The 25,807-nt window shown below is 39.0% G+C and overlaps 1 protein-coding gene across 2 annotated transcripts; it reads right to left on the reverse strand.

The window, feature by feature from the left end:
• Nucleotides 1-1,349: 1,349 nt before the first annotated feature.
• On the reverse strand, nt 1,350-24,436 carry LOC118794352 (coiled-coil domain-containing protein 28A-like). 2 transcript variants are annotated; one of them, XM_036552587.1, is made up of 6 exons: nt 24,341-24,436; nt 23,723-23,898; nt 15,333-15,496; nt 2,757-2,911; nt 2,585-2,607; nt 1,350-2,180 (listed from the first exon to the last, which is right to left on the reverse strand). In XM_036552587.1, exons 2-6 carry the CDS (start codon nt 23,872-23,874, stop codon nt 2,126-2,128), a joined length of 549 nt encoding a protein of 182 aa, XP_036408480.1. In that variant the 5' UTR covers nt 23,875-23,898; nt 24,341-24,436; the 3' UTR covers nt 1,350-2,125. The 2 variants fall into 2 exon arrangements, with proteins under 2 accessions (XP_036408480.1, XP_036408481.1); XM_036552588.1 differs by lacking the exons at nt 1,350-2,180; nt 2,585-2,607; nt 2,757-2,911 and adding an exon at nt 3,421-3,686.
• Between the last annotated feature and the right edge of the window lie 1,371 nt (nt 24,437-25,807).

The raw sequence follows: 25,807 nt of genomic DNA on the forward strand, positions 1-25,807 counted from the left end.
ATGTCCCAATTTAAGCGTGAACAAAAGAAAATTAACAAAACTTTATTTACATAGTTACATGTGTGCATCACACCACATAAATTCTATGTTCAACAGTGCACGCGATCACGTTCGTGACTATGTAAAAATGTACAAATAATGATGTGATTGTTTTCATTATTGACACTGGAATTAAAGTGGGTGCAATCCATTAGTAGTGTGCATTTCCATAGTGCTAAGTTTTCATTTCGATAAGACTTGTCCTGGAGCATGCACTGCCAAGTTTTTTAGCAAGTATCTACGGCCAAGCGAAATAATACAATGTATGTATTACAATATAGTGCTCCATTTTTAGTTTTTTTTTCTAAATTTTTCAATACTTTTTGAATTTTAAATTTGGAATCTGAGACAATAAGGGGCTTCATACCTTTTCAAGGCACTGTGTGTGTGTGTAAATATATACGCATACACTCACTGAGCACTTTTATTAGGAACACCTGTACACCTACTTATTCATGCAATTATCTAATCAGCCAATCATGTGGCAGCAGTGCAATGCATAAAATCATGCAGATACGGGTCAGGAGCTTCAGTTAATGTTCGCATCAACCATCAGAATGGGGAAAAGGTGTGATCTCAGTGATTTCGACCGTGGCATGATTATTGGTGCCAGACGGACTGGTTTGAGTATTTCTGTAGATGCTGATCTCCTGGGATTTTCACGCACAACAGTCTTTACAGTTTACTCAGAATGGTGCCAAAAAGAAAAAAACATACAGTGAGCGGCAGTTCTGCGGATGGAAACGCCTTGCTGATGAGAGAGATCAACGGAGAATGGCCAGACTAACTCGAGCTGACAGAAAGGCTACAATAACTCAGATAACCACTGTGCACAATTGTGGTGAGTAGAAAAGCATCTCAGAATGCACACAGATGGTAGGGTCAGAATTTGGCACCAGCAGCATGAATCCATGGACCCAATCTGCCTTGTGTCAACAATCCAAGCTGGTGGCGGTGGTGTAATGGTGTGGGGAATGTTTTCTTGGCACACTTTGGACCCATTAATACCAATCAATCATCGCTTGAATGCCACAGCCTACTTGAGTATTGTTGCTGACCATGTGCATCCCTTGATGGCCACAATTTACCCATCTTCTAATGGCTACTTCCAGCATGATAATGCACCATGTCACAACGCAAAAGTCGTTTCAAACTGGTTTCATGAACATGACAATGAGTTCTTCAGTGGCCTTCCCAGTCATCGGATCTGAATCCAACAGAACACCTTTGGGATGTGGTAGAACGGGAGATTCGCAGCATGAATGTGCAGCTGACAAATCTGCAGAAATTGCGTCAACATGGACCAGAATCTCAACATCTTGTGGAATCCATGTCATGAAGAATTATGGCTGTTTTGAGAGCAAAGGGAGGCCCTACTCTGTATTAGTATAGAGTTCCTAATAAAGTGCTCAGTGAGTGTATATATACACACACACACAAAATCAATATAATGTACCTATACTATAATACAATTAGAAAGACAATTACAAATAACAAAAAGGTTACAAAGGTTACAAAGCAGCCTCAGTGATAGCCATATACCTTCATAGTTTAAGGTATACAGTTTGGTACACGTTACAGTAAGGCAAGTGGTCAACACTATATTAACTCTCAAATGATCATTTACAGAGCAGTACAAGCCAGCCCTTCGGGAGAATTGATGTTTCTGTCACATGTTAACTACAATTAATTACAGTTACCACCTGTAAATGTGCAATTAAGCAATTACTTCTCTAGGCAGACACAGAGATTCCTACAGGCTAGGATTGATCTAGAATATTCATATATTTGGTTAAAACTCTTACTCAACTCAGTAGTTGTATTTCTGGGTAAAATGCTCATTGAGACGAGAGCCTTGAAGGCAGAAATGAACAGTGAAAATGACTGCAGAATCACTGCAACTCATAGTCTATAAAAACACTGTTCAACAAATATACTCATTCTGATACTCATTCCATAAACCATTATCTTGACTTCTAGGATTGACACCATGTAAGTTTAAGCACTCTGTTATGCTGTTGATGTGCACCATTCATAAGGCAGGTCCAGCTACATCCATTCAGAGGCCGATCAGAGCCACATCTAATCAGAGGCTAGATGTCCTTGGTGCCTCTTGGCTGTCAGCAAGGTTGAGCTTTTGACTAGGGAAAACATGTGTTAAGGATCAATTGGGAAAGCAACAATGCATTGCAACAATGGGAACAAGCCAGTTAAGCCAAGACAGAGTTAACAGGACAGACTGAAATATAAATCAACTAGTAAGAAGCAAAATGCCCTGAAAGTAACAGACCCTTGATATCTGCAGCAGGTACATATCTATGTAGTGAGTTCAGTCTGTAAGTAATTAGTGAGAACATCACCCTGCTTTCCAATAGTTCCTTCCTGAACATACTGTCAGTCCCAGGGAGTAACTTTATCTTTGATATGCTCTTACATCTGAGGAAGCACCTTATAGTGGACATTTACTGCTTCCCGTTCCCAAGTTGATCAGGATCATCAGGTGTGTGCGATATACCCCAGATTCTACCCCACAGTGAAAGGATACATGGATGAACTCAATTCTTCCAGCTGAAAAATGAAGAAGACAAGACGATTACATATAGGGATGGCAGGTGCTCCTCTTCTCACCTGAGAGGAGAGCGGTGTTGGAGACACACTGTTTCTATATTTAATAGAACGTGAGATTACAATATGCCCCTCAGACTCAGGGAACTCACATTAAGCAGCAGTTTGTCCATGTTGGTGTCACTGGCACCCTTGCGTTGCTCCTCTGGCATCTCGTCCACTTCTCCATAGAGATCAAAATGCAGTCTGGCCAGCTTCTCCTGCATTTCTCGCACATGCTCCATTTGATCAATGGAACACTCATTACCTACAGCACAGAGGAAGAATTATGCCAAGTGTCTTGGCTGACCTGGGTCAGATCCGTATTTTAAAATAATGTAAGTACTGTCAAATGTTTAAGTGTTTTGCTTAAGCAGTTCAGGCTGTGGTCCTCTCATGCCTGGCCTACTGTAACTCCCTCTTTGCTTGTACTCTTGCCTGTGCCATCAAACCCTTGCAGCTAATCCAGAATGCAGCTGCACGACTTGTCTACACTCTCCCTAAAAGGAATCAAGTCCCACCCCTCCTAACCCCACTTACATTTACATTCATTTATTTAGCAGACGCTTTTATCCAAAGCGACATACAAAAGTGCATGCAGTAAGTATAGCGACAGTACGGGGACAGGATGTGTACAGTTCCACAATGAGACAGTAGTTCTCATCTGAGAGCAAGGTCTGTTTGAGGACACAGTACTATCTAATTTATACAGCTACAGGGTATAGTGCAAAGAATAAGATCCAACTTCAAACAGCGCAATGAATGCTGTGTGGGGGGGGTTACTGTGTGATAGGTCAGTCCAGGTAGAGTCTGAAGAGATGTGTCTTCAGACCACGTCTGCAGGACTGGAGCAATGGAGCTATCCGTAGCGGGACAGGGAGTTCGTTCCACCACTGGGGAGCGATGTAGGAGAAACGCCGTTGCCTAGCAGAGCAAGAACCTGCCACTTTGTCTGTACAAAGAGCAAGAAATCCAGTTGCTGCTGAGCGCAGGGGCCAGGCAGGTGTGTACGGTTGGATGAGGTCTTGGAGGTAGGGGCTGTCCTGTTGATTGCAGAGAAGGTGAGGGTCAGCGTCTTGAATCTGATTCTGACAGCGACAGGAAGGTCAACCTCCCAGAGAGGTTGAAGATTAGTCGGGCAGCTGCGTTCTGGATGAGCTGCAGAGGCTGGTTGGTGCAGGCTGGGAGGCCTGCGAGGAGAGCGTTGCAGTAGTTCAGGCGAGGGAGCACTGTGGCCTGGACAAGGAGCTGCGTGGCGTATGTCGTCAGGAACGGACGAATCCTCTTGATGTTGTGGAGGAGGAATTGGCAGCCCTGTGACTTCTTCTCTGGAATTCTACCAGTACCACGTGCAAGCAAAGGGAGGCAAGCCTTTATATAGAGGTTTAACATGTGGCTACAAACCACAGATAGTACCACAAACCTCAGATAATAATAGTAATAGTAATAAGATTGAATACAGTAATATGCGAGCTCAAGTTAAGAAAAAATAAGGGAAGCTAAAAGGTGTTTTGAAAGACTAGATGCAAAGAGCAACTCTAAACGTTTTTTTCAATATTACAGTCAAAAAAGGACAGTTAAGGATGAAATAAGAGGTATAAAAAATAAGGATGGGGTTATGGTTTATGATAACAAAGCTATTGCTGATACACTAAACAGTTACTTTGTGGAGAGTTTCACTAGTGAAGTGTTTTCACATATGCCTTCAGGTGCAGTCAGTCCTCAGAGAGTTATAGAAGAAATTGATTTAAATGATGCAGAAGTACTAGATAAACTTCAAAAACTTAAAACAAATAAGGCAGCAGGCCCTGATGGAATATATCCAAGAGTTCTCAGAGAACTAGCAGAGGTGGTTTACAAGCCTCTGACAGTTATTTTTAAGCAATCCCTTAAAACTGGAGAAATACCAGATGACTGGAAACATGGCAGTGTAGTACCTATCTACAAGTAAGGAGACCAGACTGAACCAGGAAATTATAGGCCTGTCATCTTAACCTGTATCGCATGCAAAATACTGGAATCCATCATTAGGGATAATTTGGAATTATTCCTGGAATGAAATGGTGTTCTAAATGATAGCCAACACGGTTTTCGCAGAGGGAGGTTGTGCTTAACAAACCTCCTGGACTTCTTTGAGGAAGCTACAGCATTTCTGGACTCAAACCAAACTTATGATATTATCTATTTGGACTTTCAAAAGTCATTTGACAAAGTTCCGCACGAGAGGCTCATATTGAAAATGACATCTGCGGGAATTACAGGAGCTATCACTGAGTGGGTTCGAAGTTGGTTGTCTAATAGAAAGCAGACTGTAACTGTGGGAGGAATTGTATGAGAGCAGGGTCCTGTACGAAGTGGAGTCCCGCAGGAATCGGTGTTGGGGCCTTTGCTATTTCTTATATACATAAATGATCTTGATGCAGAGGTTAGTAGTAAAATTGTAAAATTTGCAATGACACAAAACTAGGGGGTCTAGCCAACAGTATAGAATCAACTAAGGTAATACAGGAAGACCTAAACAGCATCCAAAAGTGGGCAGATACCTGGCAGATGACATTCAGTTTAGATAAATGTAAAGTCTTGCATGTGGGAAATAAGAACCTTAGACAAGACTACTTCATGGGTGGAAAAAAACTAGAATGTGCTCAATTTGAAAAGGACTTGGGAGTAATGGTTGACCCAAGCTTAACAGGATCTAGGCAGTGTGCTGTAGCAGTAAAAAAGGCCAACAGGATGCTGGGATATATAGCCAAAAGTATTGAGTATAAATCTAAAGAGGTTATATTGAAATTATACAATGCCTTAGTCAGACCGCACCTGGAATACTGTGTGCAGTTCTGGCCATCGCACTATAAAAAAGATATCGAAGCCCAAAAAAAGTTCAAAGAAGGGCAACTAAATTAGTTCCTGGCATGAAATATAAAAGCTACGAGGAAAGACTCAAGTTACTTAACCTATTTAGACTAAGCGAGAGGAGGCTTAGGGGTGATTTAATTGAGGTATTTAAATTTATAAAAGGAATCAATAAGGTTGACTATAATAGATTCTTTAGGGTGAGTTCAGTCTGTAAAACAAGAGGACATAAATGGAAACTAGTTAAGAGTAAGTTCCGCACTGATATAAGGAAATATTATTTTACAGAAAGAGTTATCAATACATGGAATAGGTTGCCAGGTCATGTAGTTGAGGCAGAGACCCTTGCTGTGTTCAGGTCTAGACTTGATGCAGTTTTGGATACTCTTTAATTAAGAAATGGCGAGCTTAGTTGGGCCGAATGGCCTGTTCTCGTCATCATATGTTCTTATGTTCTAAAACCTTGTTTCTGGTCTTCAAACCATATACCCCGCCCAAATCACTAAGTTCTGCAATAACTGGGCAACTGACTGTCCCATCCAAACAGCGTCACTCCTCGCAGACAGGATGCCTCTCTGTACTGGACCCTGTGGTGGAATGGACTTCCCATGGGCATCAGGACAGCAGAATGACTGGCCATCTTCCGACGCAAACTTAAGATCCACCTCTTCAGAACCACATCTCGGTTTCACCTCAATCCCCACCCCGACAACTGCTACTTGTATTACTTGCTGTTTATTTTACGTGTTGTATCACAGAGTGTTTTGGATTCTGTGATCTGGTGACCGCATGTAGTGCATGTACTCAGCTTCCCTTCGTTTCTAGGCTGTCTAATCAGGTTGCACAAGTTCCCTCGTGGTAGGGTTTGAATAGTGTTATGCTCACACTCAGTGGTCTGTAAGTGTTGTTAGCCTGGTCTGACATTGTTGCTCATTCAACCTGAATGGGCCTACTTCTGTTCTTTTTTGCTGAAAGTCTCTCTGGATAAGCATCTGCTAAATGATTGTAATGTAATCTAAAAGTGCTAAACAGATGTGTGGATTTAAGGAATGTGTTTAAAATACATTCAGATACTTAACACTAATATGGAATAATAAATACAATTTGAAAAAGCACACACTTATATTTACTGTAATGTAATTCAACTTGCAATTACACTTATTCCAGAGTTACTGCAGTTACCCATGTTATATGCCTAAAATAACACTTAAAATCACTGTTTTCATTGAAGAAAAAAAAACCATAAACAATTCTAAAAATAAACTGAACAGGCCACAAATAAAAATCAGGCCTTAAAACAGGCCTTCTAATATTCAATGCACTCTACAGACAGCAGATGCATGTTTATAGTAGAATAAACAGAAATGTGGGCTTTCCAGAGTGAAATCATTGATTGATAGCAGACAAAGAGTGCTCAGATACCCTTTTCATAGCTCAGGAGAAGTGATCTGATGACAGGCAGTCACACTGTTCCTGTTAACTTAAGGACAGCCATTTCATTGCTGCTGCACCATACTGACCAATGACTTCTCAGGGGACGCCTTCAGGATACTGATGAGCTTGGATTCATTGCAACAAAAGCAAAAACAATAGGGTGCCAGTAAGGGCTGGGCAGTATGGCCTAAAATTTATATCACGGTATAATTTGAAGCACAGACGGTAATGGTATATATCACAGTATATTTGTTTTTCTTAAAATTTCAATATAAATGCTTCTGAAGGGGTAAAGCACTGGTATGGCAACTGCATGGCAGCTATTACTGTACTCTTAACTGTATTACTAGGACATGTTTCACATAGTACAGAGTAGGGCTGGGCGATATAGCCGCACCAGTATATCGAATAGCTATTTTTAGGGCAATAACAAATATCCCCGGTATGCGGCATTAGGTTTCCTTCCTGCACAATATGAAGAAAATCTGCGATGTGCAATAACATTGTTCAATACTGCAATGACGATATGACTTGCGATAAATAAAAAAATATTGAAGTATGCATTGTATGTATCAGCTATACAGTTCCTATGTCTTTCTGCTTTAACAGGTACACTGCTAAGTACATAGACCCCAAACATTGAATAGCCTATGCCCATTGAATAAAGAAATGAAATAAATTTCGAACATGCTTTTATTGAACAAATTGCACATGAATACCAAACCAATTAAACAGAACATTAATTTAAATAAGACATTATAACTATAAGAAATTAAAGTTTAACTTCCCCTGCTCCGTTTAACCCATTAAGATCTAGGCCACCTATTAAAAAAGCTTTCTAAAACCTAAGCCTTTTCTGAAAACCACCTCCTAAAACCTGAGGGTTTTCTGAAAAAATGGACAGAATTGTCAACGTTTACTAAAATCTTTACTTCTCAGCCTCTGAAGCAGGTAGAGACATGAAATAAAAAGCATCTGAAAGCTTAGACCTGTGGCTTTCATTGTCAAGTACTTCCTTTGCCCTAATGTTCCCCAATATTTTTTTAAAAAATCAATAAACAAAAAAACATTGAACTGAATAGGAAAAAGTTAACAATTGTGTTTTTTTTCCCAAACATATTTTCCAAAAAATGAAGTGGTAGTGCATTAACTTTAACTAAACCACATTACAGTTTGTTCAGTGTACACAGTTAGTTTGTGTCAGCATAATAATGTCACTGAAAATGTCACTCAATGTGTACAGCTCATCATAAACTCGTCATAAAACATCCACTGAGCCTTGTCAAGTGGGTCAGCAGGCACTCCGTTTGAGTTTAAATCATCAGTGTCTTTGTCGTACTTATCCAAATTAATGCTGTAATCAGCTTCAATATCACTCCCCTTGCTCAGATCATCAGCCATTTTGCTGCGCGACACTTCAAAAACTTTTCCAGAAGCTAATAGCGCTAAAAAACCAAAACAAACATTTCCCATAATGCATTTAGCAGTCTCCATGTGTATGTCAGTGAATCACTATACATTTCTTCGGCTACGTGTCTTGAAAACGATGACATCTTATGAAACTCGTACACGTCGCATCCGGCTTTAAAGGTAGAAAGACTCCGATGTCGCAGCCGGTCTTAAAGGGAGAACGACTTATACAGTGCATCCGGTCTTAATGGGTTAAAATATTTTCTTCTAAACCAGAGGTGCCCAAATTCTTTACTATGAAGGTCCAAAAATGAATCTGGATGGAGGGCCGCAGGCCAAAAATAAATGTTGGTGTTATGTGAAATTACATTACATTAAAATGTGTTATATTTTATAGAAAATTAGCATTCTAAATCTAAAATAAAATTTCAAAATAAAATTATTATAACATTACTCTTTAATCTACTTAACAGTAATTTTATTAATTTACATGATGTTTGTCATCCATATGCTTCTTTTTGGGAGCATAAACATATTTAAAAGGAAAGACTCCTTTCTGACAGAAAATGCATGCAACTCAAGGTGCTTTAGAAAATTAAGTTGAAAACAGCTGTATTGTCCACCTTTGTAATCAAGAGTGGAAATTTGACTTCAACTTGAAAAATGAACAAAAATATAAAGTTAAAAATCATAGTGACAACACTGAACAACAAATCAATATTGGATCTTAAGTTTACATTGAGCAACGTTTCAGTTACACATCATCACAAAATGCCCTCGTATGGTAGCTAATAAGCCACAATATCAAAACTAAAATTAGCTTCTCATTTCAATTTCGTTTTTTAGTAACATTGGCTAACTAATAACACCAACAACAGATTATTGGTCGGAAATACAAAAGAATCCGCTCACCCTGGCTGCTTCTTTGGTGCAGATGCGCTTCTTTAGTGCATTTTATTTGATATTCAACCAGTGCTCACTACGCTCCTGCCCCTTTCCGCTCATTGGTGGAATATTTTAAGGGGTGCCTCATCTTAACCGGAAGAAGGTGGCGGCGGGAGCACATAGCTCATGGCGGGCCAAAACAAAGGGAGCGAAATTGGGCAGCCCTGTGATAGGTCAAATGTTCGCATGCTGAGTGTGAATGCATGGCCCATGTAAATAAAAATGATTTTTCTTATTCATCGTGTTTCAGGCAGTTTTTTGCAATGTGTTGATCGCGCATGTTCATACTGCAATGACGATGAAAATGCAATTTATCGGTCAGCACTATCCAAGGCCATGTGAAATGCTTACGGGGGAAAAAAACGCCACTCGTATCCCGTGACGGCAGGTGAACTGGAAACGGGGGAAGCCCGAACAGTACCTTTAAATCTATCATTACTTTCAACCTGTTCCCCTTTATCCTCCTTGATTAACAATAAAACAAATAATTCACAGAATAAACGACACCAATTGCATAATTAGAATAAATGATAATGCGCGCAAAACACTGCAGACTGTCTGAAGTTTATGTGTATGAAAAAGCTACAACATGAGATTAATTAACAAGGATGGCATTTATCAATTTAAATTACGTTAATTGCTCATGACACATCACAGCTTTTGTGAGGTCTGTGTTCTAAACGTTATTGTTCATTGCACTCAACCTAACCTAACCTAAAAGTTTATTCTCAGTAATTTAAATCGATTTAACTAAATTTAGCTCCATTTTGTAATTTGAATTTTGTAACACAAGAAAACTATAATGTGAAACATTTAAGAGAAAGCTTTGGGATTACTTGCCACTTAATTATTCAAACTGCCATCCTTGTTGATTAAACAATCTCATGCTGTATCTTTTGCAATAGCACACAAATTTCAGACAATCTGCGGTGTTTCACCAGCATAATCATTTATTCTAATTGGTGTCAACTATTCTGTGAATTATTTGTTTTATTGTTAATCAATGAGGATAAAGGGGAACAGGTTGAAAGTAATGATAGATTTAAAAGTAGTGTTCGGGCTTCCCATTTCCAGCTCACCCACCGCCACTGCTCGTATCTATTCAATGTTGATATCAACAGCACTATGCTGCTTCCATGTGGTATATAGAAACACATGGCTACGAAGATAGAGTGAAAACATATGCTATGTGTTTTCAAAGCTAATAGGTAAGTTAACCAACATATACATACCTTGAAAGAAATTGTTAAACACTGGCATTTATTTGGAAAACATGACTGATAATGCAAAAGAATTTTTTCTTATTTAAGGATAGTGGTCACGTGAAGTCATTTATTATCACATAGTTGCTTGACTCCTTTTTAAATCATAATGATAACTGAAATCATCCAAACAGCCCTGATCAAAAGTTCACATATCCTTGAATGTTTGGCCACATTATAAACACACAGGTTGACACACACAGGTTTAAATGGCTATTAAAGGGAAGTTCCCACACCTGTGATTCATTGCAATTGTAATTAGTGTCTGTGCATAAATAATCAGTGAGTTTCTTAGCTCACGAGGTGATGCACTGACTTGGCTGGATACTGCACCATGGGGAAGACAAAAGAACTGCCAATGGACCTGCGTACTAAGGTAGTTGAACTTTATAAAGCAGGAAAAGGATATAAAAAGATATCTAAACACTTGAAAATGCCAGTCAGTACTGTTCAAACCCTGATAAAGAGGTGGAAAATAAGAGGTTCTGTTGATACTAAGCCACGGTCAGGTAGACCAAGAAAGATTTCACCCACAACTGCCAGAAGAATTGTTCGGGATGCAAAGAAAAACCCACGTCGAGAGAAATACAGGCTGCTCTGTTGTTGTTTCAAGGAGCACAATAAGGAGGTACTTGAACACAAATGACCTGCATGGTCGAGTTGCCAGAAGAAAGCCGTTACTGCGCCCATGCCACTAAAAGGCCCGCTTACAGTACGCCAGAAAACACCTAGACAAGCCTCACAGCTTCTGGAGCACAGTCATTTGGAGTGATGAGACCAAAATTGAACTTTATAGTCACAACCAAAAACGCTATGTTTGGAGAGGAGTCAACAAGGCCTACGGTGAAAAGTATACCATTCCCACTGTAAAGCATGGTGGTGGATCTCTTATGTTTTGGGGCTGTGTGAGCTCCAGTGGCACAGGGAAGTTAGTCAAAATTGATGGCAAGATGAATGCAGCATGTTATCAGAAAATACTGGCAGACAATTTGCATTCTACAGCACGGAAGCTGCGCATGGGACGCTCTTGGATGTTCCAACATGACAATGATCCAAAGCACAAGGCCAAGTTGACACTCCAATGGCTACAGCAGAAAAAGGTGAAGGTTCTGGAGTGGCCATCACAGTCTCCTGACCTCAACATCATTGAGCCACTTTGGGGAGATCTCAAACGTGCAATTCATGCAAGACAGCCTAAAAATTTACAGGAACTGGAGGCATTTCGCCAAGAAGAATGGGCAGCTATACCACCTGAGAGAATTAAGGACCTCACGCACAATTATTACAAAAGACTGCATGCCATCATTGATGCTAAAGGGGGCAATACACGGTATTAAGAACTAAAGGTATGCAAACTTTTGAACAGGGATTATTTCCTCATTTTCTTTATTGTCATGTTTTGTTTGATGGTTGTGCCATTCTGTTATGCCTTACATATGAACTTGAGTCCTACAAGAAATAAAATACATGTGTTTTGCCTTCTCACTCATGTTTTCTTTAAAAAAATGGTACACATCTTGCAAATTCTCCCAAGGAATGCAAACTTTTGAGCACAACTGTAGATACGAGTGACATTTTTCTATCCCCGAAGCATTTCATTGAACTTTGGAGGTGTGCTCCTGCATCAGGTATGACTAAAGCGAAAACAATACGGGAAGAAACCTAATGCCGCATACCAGGGATAGCTGTTACTGTGCTAAAAATAGCTACACGATATACTGGTACAGCTATACCGCCCAGTCCTAGTACAGAGGTATTTTAAGAACATTTATTGTGCAGAACTGCATTAATGAATAGAAAAAAATACAAAACCTTTTCTCAAGTAACTTCCATCTCTGAAAAACACTTTTTCACAAAATAAATAAAATCAAGCTACACAAAATTAAAATAAAAACTGACTCGGGGATAGGGCTGTGATGGTAATGATTTTTCCTTCCCGCGGTAATAAAGTAACAAATTACCGCGATTCAGCGGTTTACCCCCTACCCTCCAGACCTTACGGTCACACCGGTGTGATTAAACTGGTGTGACTAGAACACTATATTGGAGAAATTCTAGCTAATTTTAGCTCTGAGGAAACAGCAATTTAACTCTAAAAATATAGCAAATACTAAGTGAAATCTATAAGAAACCTAATAACGTAAATGAAAACATAATGAACCATATAAGGTAACACGCGCCCTACATACCGTAACAAATAAGTTGCATGTGAAAGGGTTAAAACGAAATTTGCCGTTCAGCACATCTGCGTTTGCCACGCCTTTCAGTAATTCAGCCAGGTAAATATCCATGCTGGAATTACGGAAGGAAGTTGCGGTCAAACTTGATAATATGATTAATTTGCATTCAAACATTAACGCGTTAAAGTTTCCAGATTAATCGCGAACGAGCGTTAATGCGTTAACGTTGACACCCCTAAAATAAATAAATAATTGCGGCGATGCGGTAATGAGCTCAACCCCGCGGTAGGCGTCTCATGACCACGGTATTGCGGTGATGCGGTTATCGTCACAGCCCTACTCGGGGATTAAAGTTCTCCATCGCTATGACGGATTTCCGTCAATTGGATTCCAGAGAGGCCATGATAGGTAGCTGATTTGTGTAGGCATGCAATCTACATTGGTGTCAGTTAAATATATATGTGTATATATATATATATATATATATATATATATATATATATATATATATATATATATATATATATATATATAGCCTATCAAAACAATTGGAGACGATAATTAATATAGCCCCACAGTGTATTGAAGTAGGCTAATCAATCAAGCCAACACTAGATTAACACCAAAATATACATTCATAAACGTGACAGCATACCCCAAAACCCCCAAAATCTGAGAGTCTTAACGTCCAATAAGCAATAGAAATAGTTCAAAACTATGAATAAAGTTAATCAAGATTGCTATCAAAGTCAAAGTTTGTGACGAAGAAGGATTGGGAAGCCGCGGTTCAAAAAGGACCAACCTGACCATCTCACCACTCCGACGAATGAGAAGAAAGCAATCCTTTTGCAAGCACCCATATCTTCCAAACGAGAATAATCCACAAGGAAAGTTTATTCCAGTAGCTACGAATCTTGACAGTTTGCAATCAGCTGAGCCCAAAAATGGTGTTCACCTACATGTGCACACTAATTTGCCCTCATCCCTAGCACTTGGCCTGTGAGGACGTCCTATCCGTCTTCATTATACAATATAATCAAATGATAGCACACACATTGCATAGCATAATTCATGATTAATGGAAAGAGAATAACATGTTGTTATTAAAAGAAAATAACATGCAGATAGACTTTTAATGGGTGGCCATTATAGTGGGACATAGGGGTTTTGTCACATCGTTGTATGTAGGCTACATTTTGTAAGGTTAGGCTACTGCTTTGTGTGTGTGACTGAGACAGAATGGGTGCGCGTCTGACAGTAGCTCAAACTCAGTGTCCCGGACAACAATATTTTAATTCTTCAGAACAGATTAATCACTGTCAGGTCAGCAAAGATTTGTGTATGTAGATAAAGCTTAGTATCATGTCTTTTCAATGAAGTTACACCTAGATCTGTGAGGGCTCTACCGGCCAGCACGGTATAGTCAAAATCCATACCGTAGGGCAAATTCATACCGGTGTACTTTCTATACTGTTTATACTGTCCACCCCTAGTGCCAGTGTACCAGTGGTGCTTGGCCCCCTAAATATCAATGAAGAATGAAGTCAATGACAGCTAGGTGCTTTTTAAAGAAAATAAATCAACAACATTAATGAGCACAGTTTGTACAATTACAGAAAATGGACCCTAGAAAGCCACAGCAACCCTGGGACGGGTCCAATGGATCTCTGCACGAGAATAATAAATCAAAATATAGGCGATCAGACCTATGACAAGTTAATTTTTATGCGCTGTATCTTACAGTTAAACTATGTCATATCCAGGCAAGTATAAATTAAGTTTGGATAAGAAGATTTCTGACCCACTTGCTGAAACCAGGTAAATGAGAAAAAGCCTTAATGTTGAACCCTGAACACTGGATGGCTTAATCTGGTATACATGGGCCCATTCTGTTATTTTTTAGTTTCTTATATTCTTATAGGCAACAGTGGTTCTTGAGGGCCAGAGTTCTGCCAAATTTAAAGCTACTTATAAATGTACCACTTGACTTATACCAGGAAAATCAGAAGAATACAAGGAATTTACTAAAGAGGACATGTCATTCAGTCCCGTGTGGCTCTGCTTTCTGTGTTTAGCCTAGTCTACATCTAGACTGGGTGAGAACAGTCAACCCACCTACCCACCTGAGAACAAAACCCACCTACCATCTGCAATCTTATATTCCTAACCGTAATCTAAACTGAAGGCAGTTTATTCTTTACAAAATCTGTATATTCTACAAAGATGTATTTGGTTATTAACCATCATATAATTCCTACGACTGACAGATTTTTAAAAATATGTTGAAATGTTTATTGGGACAGATTAATGGCATTCCAGGACTTCCACTGTAATTTAGAATAGCAAGGTTGGATCCTGAGGTGAACAATGAAGTGATTTCCCAGAGAAAGTGAATAATTGCTAATATGAAAGTTGTACTATAATCATATCACCTACTCAGAATGATAAGGTGAAAACGAGGGCACAAAACTGATTCCTTGATTTCCTGTTAAAAACGACTAAGAAAAAGCTGAATGAGGCTAGTGTATCATTAAAACAACAAATATTTCTAAAACAACAAAACAAATGTAATCATTGCTTAACCCAGATTGGAACGTGTGCTCACCGAAGGCCTGCAGCTTTCCAGAATGGAAGTCATTCAGGAGACTCAGCAAGCCCTTCTCCATCTCCTGGACGTCAGACACATCTGTGAGGAATGAGTGCTGGATAGGGGCAGTCTGGCTGCTCTTCCCTGTCTGGCCGTGGGGCCTGGGCTTCTCTCTTACGCCTCTGCCAAGCAAAAAACAGAGGGTGCTAAAGTGTCGAGTAGATGTGCAGTAGTATTCATTGCCATTTCCATTCATTCATTTGGCAGATGCTTTTATCCAAAGTAACTTACAAAAACCATATAAGGAGTATTTCAATAACAGAAGCACTGTATGACCAAGATTCAATAGCTGGCCAGACAAGGTACAAGCTAATTGGTAGAGATACAAGTACATGACACCATAGACTTGATCTTTCCCATTCAAAGTAGTCATTGATGGTGACAGGTCTTTGGTGAAGTACTTATGACCAGTGGAAAACGTTAAGTGCTTCACTGAGGTCTCAGATTGTATACTGTACGGTATTTATACATAAAAAATCTAATGTATACTATATAGACATCAGGATATAAGGAGACAACTGGGGGTGCACCCCTATGCACCTCCATAGCACCGGCCCAGAGACTAGTGTTATTTTAATGCAAAAAGAATGCAATTCAATCTTATCAGCCTGAAAGAACATTGTACATGTTATTTGATGTTGATATTACCATAGAGTAAATGAGGCAAACTATAGTAATATTTTGTTAATTTCTGCCCTCATGTAAGCCTATGTTGTCACTTACTTTGACTGTGTGAAATAAAAGCTATATAATCATATCTCTTTATATTGTCCTATAATTAAGGTTTGCGGAGATAACTTTCTACATCTCCTTTGAAAAATTGTAGGCTGTTTTTTTTCTAATCACAAAGACAGACAAAACACGCTTAATTTAAATATTCTCTATTCATCACCAGGATTTTTGGCACCGTCAATTTTCAAGAAATTTATATATATATTAGGGCTGTCAACGTTACCGCTCCTAGAATGGAGAAAGTCTAGCTAATTTTAACTCTGAGGAAACAGCGATTTAACCCTAAAAATATAGCAACTGCTAACTGAAATCTAGAAGGAACTTAATAACACAAATGAAAACATAACAAACCATATAAGGTAACACGCACGCTACATACCATAACAAATTTACAAAGTTACATGCGAAAGGGTTAAAACGAAATTTGCCTTTCAGCGCATCTGCATTTGCCATGCCTTTCAGTAATTCAGCCAGGTAAATATCCGCGCTGGAATTACGGAAGGAAGTTGTGGTCAAACTTGATAATGTTTTAACGAAAATTAATCATATTAACGCGTTAAAGTTTCACGATTAATCGTGAACGAGCATTAACGCGTTAACGTTGACAGCCCTTATGTATACACTTGTGCCCAAAAGTCTGCATACCCTGAAAGAAATTGTTAAATATTGGCATTTATTTGGAAAACATGACTGATAATGCAAAAGAATTTTTTCTTATTTAAGGATAGTGGTCACGTGAAGTCATTTATTATCACATAGTTGTTTGACTCCTTTTTAAATCATAATGATAACTGAAATCATCCAAACAGCCCTGATCAAAAGTTCACATATCCTTGAATGTTTGGCCACATTATAAACACACAGGTTGACACACACAGGTTTAAATGGCTATTAAAGGGAAGTTCCCACACCTGTGACTCATTGCAATTGTAATTAGTGTCTGTGCATAAATAATCAGTGAGTTTCTTAGCTCACGAGGTGATGCACTGACTTGGTTGGATACTGCACCATTTGAGCACAACTGTATATGTATGTATGTATGTATCCCCTCCACAATTACTGGCACCCCTGGTAAAGATGAGTAAAAAGGTGAATTAGCTTAGTCTCACATTGAAACAATGAGAAAAAGCCAACCTTTAATTGAAGTAAATTCATTCAGAGAAAAAAATACCTCATCAAGAAATAATAATTTTTTAACAAAACTACATGTGCCACAATTATTGGTACCCCTGCATTTAATACTTTGTACAACCTCCCTTTGCCAATAAAACAGCACTGAGTCTTCTCCTATAACATCTTTTTTAGGTCAGAGGACTGAGATGACCATGGCAGAAGCTTGATTTTGTGTTCAGTAAACCATTTTTGTGTTGATCTGGACATATGTTTTGGATCATTGTCCTGCTGGAAGATCCAACGACAACCCATTTTTAGTTTCTTGGCAGAGGCAGCCAGATTTTGATTTAAAATGTCCTGGTATTTCATGGAGTCCATGATGCCATGTACCCTAACGAGGTTCCCAGGGCCTTTGCAGGAAAAACAGCCCCACAAAATCACAGACCCTCCACAATACTTAACAGTGGGGATGAGGGTCTTTTCGGTATAGGCATCCTTCTTTTTACGCCAAACCCACCTTGAGTGTTTGTTGCCAAAAATTTCAATTTTCGTTTCATCTGACCATAAAACACGGTTCCAAACTCCACGCGCTTATGTTTGTGGTGAAATGACAGGAAAGGCTTTTTTCTGCCATGCCTTCCAAATAATCTGTTGGCATGGAGGTGGTGTCTGATGGTAGTTTTCGAGGCTTGGTGACCCCAAGATGCTACTTTTTTCTGTAACTCTCCAACAGTGATCCTTAGGGATTTTTTTGCCTCTTTTACAATCCTCCTCACTGTGCGTAGTGGCAAAATAAACTTGGGCAAGTCCAGGCAAGTTTGTCACAGTTCCAGTTGATTGGAACTGATTATTGCCCTAATGGTAGATATGGGCATTTTCAGGCAAGTGGCTATTTTTTATAGCCATTCCCTGACTTATGAAGGTCAACAACACTTTTCCCTTATTTGATTTATGTGTTCTATTATCTTTCCCATGTTGAAGAATGACTAATGGAATTTGGCCTCTGTGTCACCTCATATTTATACCCCAGTGGAACAGGAAGTCATGGATTACTGCTTGAAAGTTCCAAAACACTCTGATCAACTTAAAAAAGTAAAATATAAATGGAAAAAATGCTTCAGTTACATTTTGTTTATAAGAATTTCTAGGGGTGCCAATAATTGTGGCACATGTGATTTTGTTCAAAATAATTATTTCTTGATGAGGTTTTTTTTTTCTCTGAATAAATGGCTGGATTTTTCTCTTTCTTTTTCAGTGTGAGACTAAGCTAGTTCAGTTAATTAATTAGTTGAGCTAGTTAATTTCTTATAACCCTTTTTACTCATCTTTACCAGGGGTGCCAATAATTCTGGAGGGGACTGCATATATATATATATATATATATATAAATGTTATATATGTATATTATAATGTTATATAAATGTTGTTTTGTTGAACTTGAAACAAAAAAAAAAACCAACATGTATGACACCTGTGTGTTCTGTTAAAATTCAAAATAAAAACGTATTTAAGATTTCCAAGATTTTTAAGATTTTTGTATTTCAGCCATATCATAAAGATTCAACCCCCATTCAATATCACCATTTTTAAAATATTTGCTGGTCTGTACAGTGGCAAAATTTTGCGGAAACACACTTAAGCCCTTAGGAAATCCATAACGATACTTAATTTGCTTCACCTGTGATAAACATATAAATCCCACCGATGCACTTCTTCACATCAATTTGAAGCTGACTAGCAAACATGCCAAAGATAAAGGAGCTCTCTCAAAAGTTAAGAAAAGAAATTATTTCATTGCATAAAAAAGAAAATGGATACAAAAAGATCTGCAAGATATTCCAAGAGACAAAATTGGCAGCATCATAAGGAAGTTTAAAAGTCATGGAATAGCAGTAAACCTACCTGGACGTGGAAGGAAGAGTAAAGTTACATCAACTGGTATCAGGCACATCATAAGAACTGCTGAGAAAACCCCTCATATCACTGCCAAAGGCTTACAGGATAACCCTTTGAAAGCTGGAACAAAAGTATCAGTACAGACAATAAGAAGGGTATTGAACAAGCAAGGCCTTCATGCCCGGACACCTCGCTGCACTCCACTCTTAACCAGTAAGCATATGAAAAATCGACTTGAATATGCAAGACGTCATTTGGAAAGTCTATGGAGTTTTGGGAGAATATTTTATGGAGTGACAAGACAAAACTGGAATTGTTTAGACCCATGGATAAGCGGTATGTCTGGAGCAAGAAAGGTGCAGCTTATGACAACAACACCATCCCCACAGTCAAGTATGGAGGTGGGTCAGTCCTTCTGTGGGAGTGTTTTGCTGCTTCTGGTACTGGCGATCTTCACGTGTGACTGGCACCATGGATTCCTTGAAATACCAGGCCATTCTGGAGAAGAATGTGATGCACTCAGTGCATTGGACTTTCCAGTAAGTCAATGATCCCAGTCATACATCCAAGTCAACCAAAGCTTGATTCAGGGAACGATCTTAGAATGTCCTTGACTGGCCTTCTCATTCCCCAGATTTAAATCCGACTGAAAATCTTTGGTGGGATTTGAAGAAAGCAGTGGCATCACAAAAACCAAGGAATATCGGTGAACTTGAAGCATTTGCACAGGAAGAATAGACCAAGATTCCAAAAGAGAGGTGTCAGAGGCTTGTGGGCACTTATGGGAAGCGTTTATTGGAAGTTATAAAAGCTAAAGGATGTTCCACAAAGTATTGATTTTGGGGGTTGAAGAATTTCATTTTTTCCTTATAACAAATAGTAAACTCAACTGTATGTTTTTAAAATCACTTGAACATGCTCTAATAAACATGTATTTCTGTTTACAAAGGCCTTAGTTGATACATTGTCGTGAAATTTTATTCACATCACAAAGACATCTTATGAGTTAGAAGGGTTGAATAATTTTGATTGCAACTGTATATATAAATAAAACAAACAATTTAGCGATCAAAAACACATTTATTTCACAACCACTCTTATCCAAAACAAATGTCTATGCACGTCCCTGAGTAATGATAATAATTCAAACATGATCCAGACCAAAATGCTAATAAATCGAGGGTTACAATAAAGTCGTAACTTTAGTTCCCTTTCAGACACTTTCATGACGACAGGATCCAGGAAGGGTCTTATTACATATTTATTGCAGGGAAATAAACTTTATTTTTGGCGGATGTGAAGTCAATTGTATGAGAAATATATAAGCCTAATAACAATTACAATAGCCTGTAATATTTATATTACATTGAGGATCCAACTCAAAGAATCCTAAATTATGTCATTAAGTGGCATTCTTGTTAACTATGTTCTGGCAGAGGATATCTATATAGAGAAAGAGTGCATTTAGGCCACGCCCACACCATGGAGGAAAACGCTGCTGCACTTTCCATTGATTTGTATTGCACAGTTCTCTTTATTGTCTTAAAACTAAAATCACAACCATGCCAAAAAGCTGTTGCGCGGTGGGTTGCATGGCAATTAAGATAACTAATCCTGATTTAAGCTTTTACAGGATTCGAAGATGCAAAATGGAGCCAAAAAGACGTCATAGTTGGCTTAAAGCTATTAGCAGACAGGAGGGCTCCCTAGCCACGGGGACCTTATGGGATCCCAGGCGTGGACTGGCCATTGGGAAGTTCGGGAAGTTTCCTGGTTGGCCTGGTCTTGTGATGGCCCTGGTATTATATGGCCTACATAGGCCTACAGATATTCAATAGGTCATCTTAGCTGCAGCGACGTGGCTGGTGCAATTCGTAATAGCAGGTAGCAGTTGCCATCACAACTGAAAGTAGCACTCAGGCAGTTAGTATCTAGCACTCGTAAAATATCTAGCACTCGTTGCAAAAACATGGATAGTGGGGATGTGCATCTCCATCACTGAGGCCGACGCGATACACATGTCGATGCATTGCCAACAATCTGATACATGTAAGGCTACATATGAAGCAACTACTAATGCAATACGATATGATTCGCCCCTACTGCGATGCAGTGCGATTCGACACAATTTGATTCAACACAATGTGCTTCAACGCGATACGATGCGATGCAAAAGAATATGATGGTATGCAATTCAATATGGTACAGACAGTTTGATTTTATTTCCTTGGTTAGTTGTGCTGCCTGTGTACTTTATAGAGGCATGGCATATTATTGTATGTTTTTTTTTTTATTATTTTACATTTACATTTATTCATTTGGCAGACGCTTTTATCCAAAGCGACTTACATAGGTTACAGTTCTTTACAATGTTATCCATTCATACAGCTGGATATTTACTGAGGGTTAAGTACCTTGCCCAAGGGTACAGCAGCAGTGTCCCAGCGGGGATTGAACTGGCAACCTTTCGGTTACGAGTCCTGCTCCTTAACCACTATGCTACACTGCCGCCCACTATCCGTCTCTCTTGAAAAATCCAAAGTGTTGCCAAACATTTCATTTGTAGCACTTCGGTGGAACGTATAGCTCTTCCTCCTCCATGATAATCTGTGACAGGTGCTTTGTCATGCTATGTGCTATGTGCTGTGAACTAAATGAACTAACTAAAGAACACTTTTTTTTGTGTTTTTTTTTTGTTAACCTTGGGGTTTCAATGCTAGAGTCCCACTGCAGGTTTGACCATTTCTAAGGTTAGTCAGACTCAGTGCACAAACGTTTAGAGAAGTTTACCCTAAATTTCTCTAAAGTGTTTAAAAAATGGTCATCAACTTCGACTATATATGGGTAAAATAAACATGTAAATTTGATCATTTTCTTCTAGACTATTCATCAATTCTTTTTCGCACTATAGCCTATAAGGCATATAATATTTGATAGCCAGCCCAGCAGTAAAAATTATTTGTTAAATACTTACTCTACACTCTAAACAAACAGGTGAACAGGGCTCTGAACAAGAAAGGGAAAGGATGGAGGAGGAGGGAGCAGGAACCTGCACAGATCCAATTAGAGGTGCACTATTGAATGTTATTGTGTGACTGTGATGTAAATGAGAGCACAAAACATCATTCATATGATCAGGTTGGTCTGCTTCATTCAAGTTATTTATTGTTGCATTACAAGAAATAGAATGAATGGCAATAGTGTTCTTTATATGAATTTAGTTTGCTGTAAATATACTGTGCTTTGTGTGAATATGTAGTGTGAATATAGCGTGCTCCTGTGGATAGCGTCTGCTGGTTCTAATTTAGCTCTGTGTTTAAACAGAACTAAATTAATGATTGATTCCAATTCCCCAGATACATTAGTTTAGCTAGTTCGCTAGCTAGCTATCTAGCTACGGTAGCTAGCTACCAAAGTGCTCAATCTATGGTCGATCTTCCTGTTTGCAGGGACTAAATGGCTTATCCTCACCCGTTATTCACTTTTAATAAAACCTTCTGGAAAGTGCATGTGAAGAATAACATTGTAATCAGGGTTTGACATTAACATTTAGCTACCAGCCACTGTGGCTAGTTGATTTCCAAAGTTAACATTAGTCGCCAGCCATCATTTTCACTTTCACTTTCATTTTCATTTTTCATTCTTTATGCCTCAAGTGTAAATGCAATTTATATTTTAAATAGTGCCAGTAATATGTAATATTAGGCCTACAGTTAGACTTGAGCATTTGATCTTACATGACAATACAGCAAGTTCATACGACAGTGATTCAGATTGATACAGAACAATAAGGGTAATGGTAAAAGTAGTGCTAATAATATATAATAGTACAGCTGTACTTGAGCATTTTGACCTTAGATGACAAGTTAGCAAGATGACAAGTTCATTCGTCTTTGATTCAGATTGATACAGAACAAGGAGGATAATGGTAACAGTAGTGCTAATAATATGTAGCCTAATAGTAGGCTGTAGACTTGAGCATTTTGATCACAATGTTAGCGAGCCTTAGCTATGTAGATGACAGTATTGACTAGCTTCAAAGTCAAAATAAGTGACAGCTGGCCACTCTGTGGGGTCATTTTTCCCCACACTGATTTTGGGACAGAAAAGGGACACTGAGGGAGTCCAATCAGACTTAGTTTCTCTATATATCTGGCCCTTTCTTCGTGCAGAAGGGTATTGAAATAGTCTGGTATTGAAATTTTATGTTAAAGCTGTTTCAAGATACGGTGTCCCGCAATTTCCCATCCACTCCCTTTCAACTTCGCGGAATGTTTTCCCCCACGGGGGTCGTGGTTTTCCCTCCGATTACGCGTTGTGCACTGTCTCTGGGCTCTGGTTCTGGGTAGATCTCCAACTTCCGGTTTCCAGAAAGTTTAACTGCGAATCAGCTGAACCCGTGCGTGTTGTTACATAGCAGTCACGTTTATCTTAACACACGCCTGCGCGTTAAATCGTGATAGTTCCGGTTTAAGTAGTACAGGTCTAAAGCACAGCTAAAACAGCTGACAGAGCAATTGCCCCAATGTGTTTCAGAACACAGACATACGGCACACTGAAACATAATCTCATAAATAATTTTGAATATACACGTTCCTCTCACGCACCTTTTATACTTGGTTTTCTGGCTGGAGTGCGTTCCCGTGTTAATGAAGCCCATACTCCGGCTGGATGCGGCAATCTTTCGGGCAGTGACGGGGGGAACTGGCTGGTTTGTAGAGGGCCTCGGGCTTTTACGTTTTAGCTTCCTTTCCTCCATTTGCCAACGGTTGTTCCTCCCTCCCTTTGAGTCAAAACATGAATAATAAACACATTTACTTAGGACAAATAAGTCAGACTCATTAACTTAGCATAATATTTTCTACGGCTACAGATAGTGTTTTGTCGAAATAATTAGCTAAGTTTGTAGTAATCGTTGTTTAAACAAGTCTAAATTGTACGTTTACTTTAGAGTAAAGGCAAGTTAGTTTAAGTTACACCCAGAAGTTAGAGTAGTAAGATAGCTGGCTGCACATCAATGAATAACATTGCAAGCAAGCTACCAACGGACGTTAAGAAGCCAGACAGAGAACTAACGTTACTCATATCGCCTACCAGCTACTTCTAACTTAACACGCTAACACACAAACCCTCCATATCATTAAAAACAAAAAAGATATTTTCATGTCGAAAAATAAATGCCTTGCCTACTGAGTTTGTATGGTCCGATATGGCTAGCTGCTTACCTCTTTATTTATAAAGGTAGACTATATCTTTGTAAGTTCGATAGCTGGCTACATTTCTACTTTTGGTGTTATTATACTTCCACTTCCTCATTCTGCGCTTACGTATTACGTATTACCTCGCTGTTACGTATTTACGACAGTTATTTTGCATGCCGCGCATGGGTCCATGGGAAAAGTGGTTCTTCAAGGATTACGCAACGTAAATCTCGATCGCATAGGTTCCACAGACACAAACCGAATTCTACTTTCAAGCATTCTGCGAGAAAAAAAGTTTAAAAGAATGCCCAGTTAACATGTGGAAGATTCTAATGTTACACATTCTATACCACACAGGATTCATACTGAACTTAACTGACCTTATGAAACTTTTTGTGAACTTAGGCGGCAGATGTCTGCTATCTACATTAGTCTTTGAAATGATCGAACCTCGGCGATAGAGTAGCGGCTTTTTCATATAAACTAAACATTTTTTTTTCTGGACACGTTTGTGTTTGTTGGGAGTCTCACGTCGATCATATTTTTATGAAAACTAAACTTACGTTTAATAAACTGATTAGGCAAACGGTAGGGAATACTATAATGCAAACCAATCAAAAACTCGTTCTAGCGTCACCTGACTTGAAGTCTGCCAATGATCTTCGTTCAAATAGGAAGTAAACTGATCAGAGGAACTGACGACTGAAGCTCAGAAGCTGCGGATACCGTTGTTAGATAAGGTGTTTAATTTCATAATTTCATGAATTTTCACATTCATACTTTCTTTTTAATAGTAATACTTAATACTTTTCTACATCTTTGATGCAGTCAACATTGGCAACTTACCTTAGATGGAGAGAGAAATATGTGATGACTGTATGGATTGTAGTAGTAATGCTTCCAAAGTTAGTTTGTTTACAACTCTCCTAATCTGTTTCCCCAGGTAACACCAGATGCTCAGCCCTGCTATCAGACATCATCTGGACCTGACCTGACCCTGACCCTGACCCTGACCCTGACCCATCTATGATGCTGAAACAATGAACGTGCTCTTTGTTTTTTTATGATTCAGCTTAAAATGGATTCTTAGCATTTATACACACAAATGTATGAGGTCAACTGTACTACAGTACAACTACAGTTATCCAGTTTAAAGCTGCTTTACAAACCGTCAACCTCCTGTACTGTCTTTTCTGTCATCTTGCGGGCTCGTTCAATATTTCTCTTGTTGGCATATTGCACGTAGCATTCTCTATGGTAGCCAACATGACCTGGTACATATGGAATGTGGCTGTCTTTTAGTTCATATTTTTCTACAGCTCTTTCTGCAGTTTGGCTTTCTTTTGTATTCAGATTCACCCACTCCAGAGAACTTTGTGCAAATTTTGTCCAACTTGCAACTGAAAAGGGTATGACGTTTGTTGTTCAGCTTGTTACATGCATGCAACACTCCATATTTTTTCCCGTTTGCATCCAGACATACTAGCTAAG

The sequence above is a fragment of the Megalops cyprinoides genome, chromosome 19 (genome assembly GCF_013368585.1).
Source record: "Megalops cyprinoides isolate fMegCyp1 chromosome 19, fMegCyp1.pri, whole genome shotgun sequence".
In the NCBI taxonomy this organism is placed as follows: Eukaryota; Metazoa; Chordata; class Actinopteri; order Elopiformes; family Megalopidae; genus Megalops; species Megalops cyprinoides.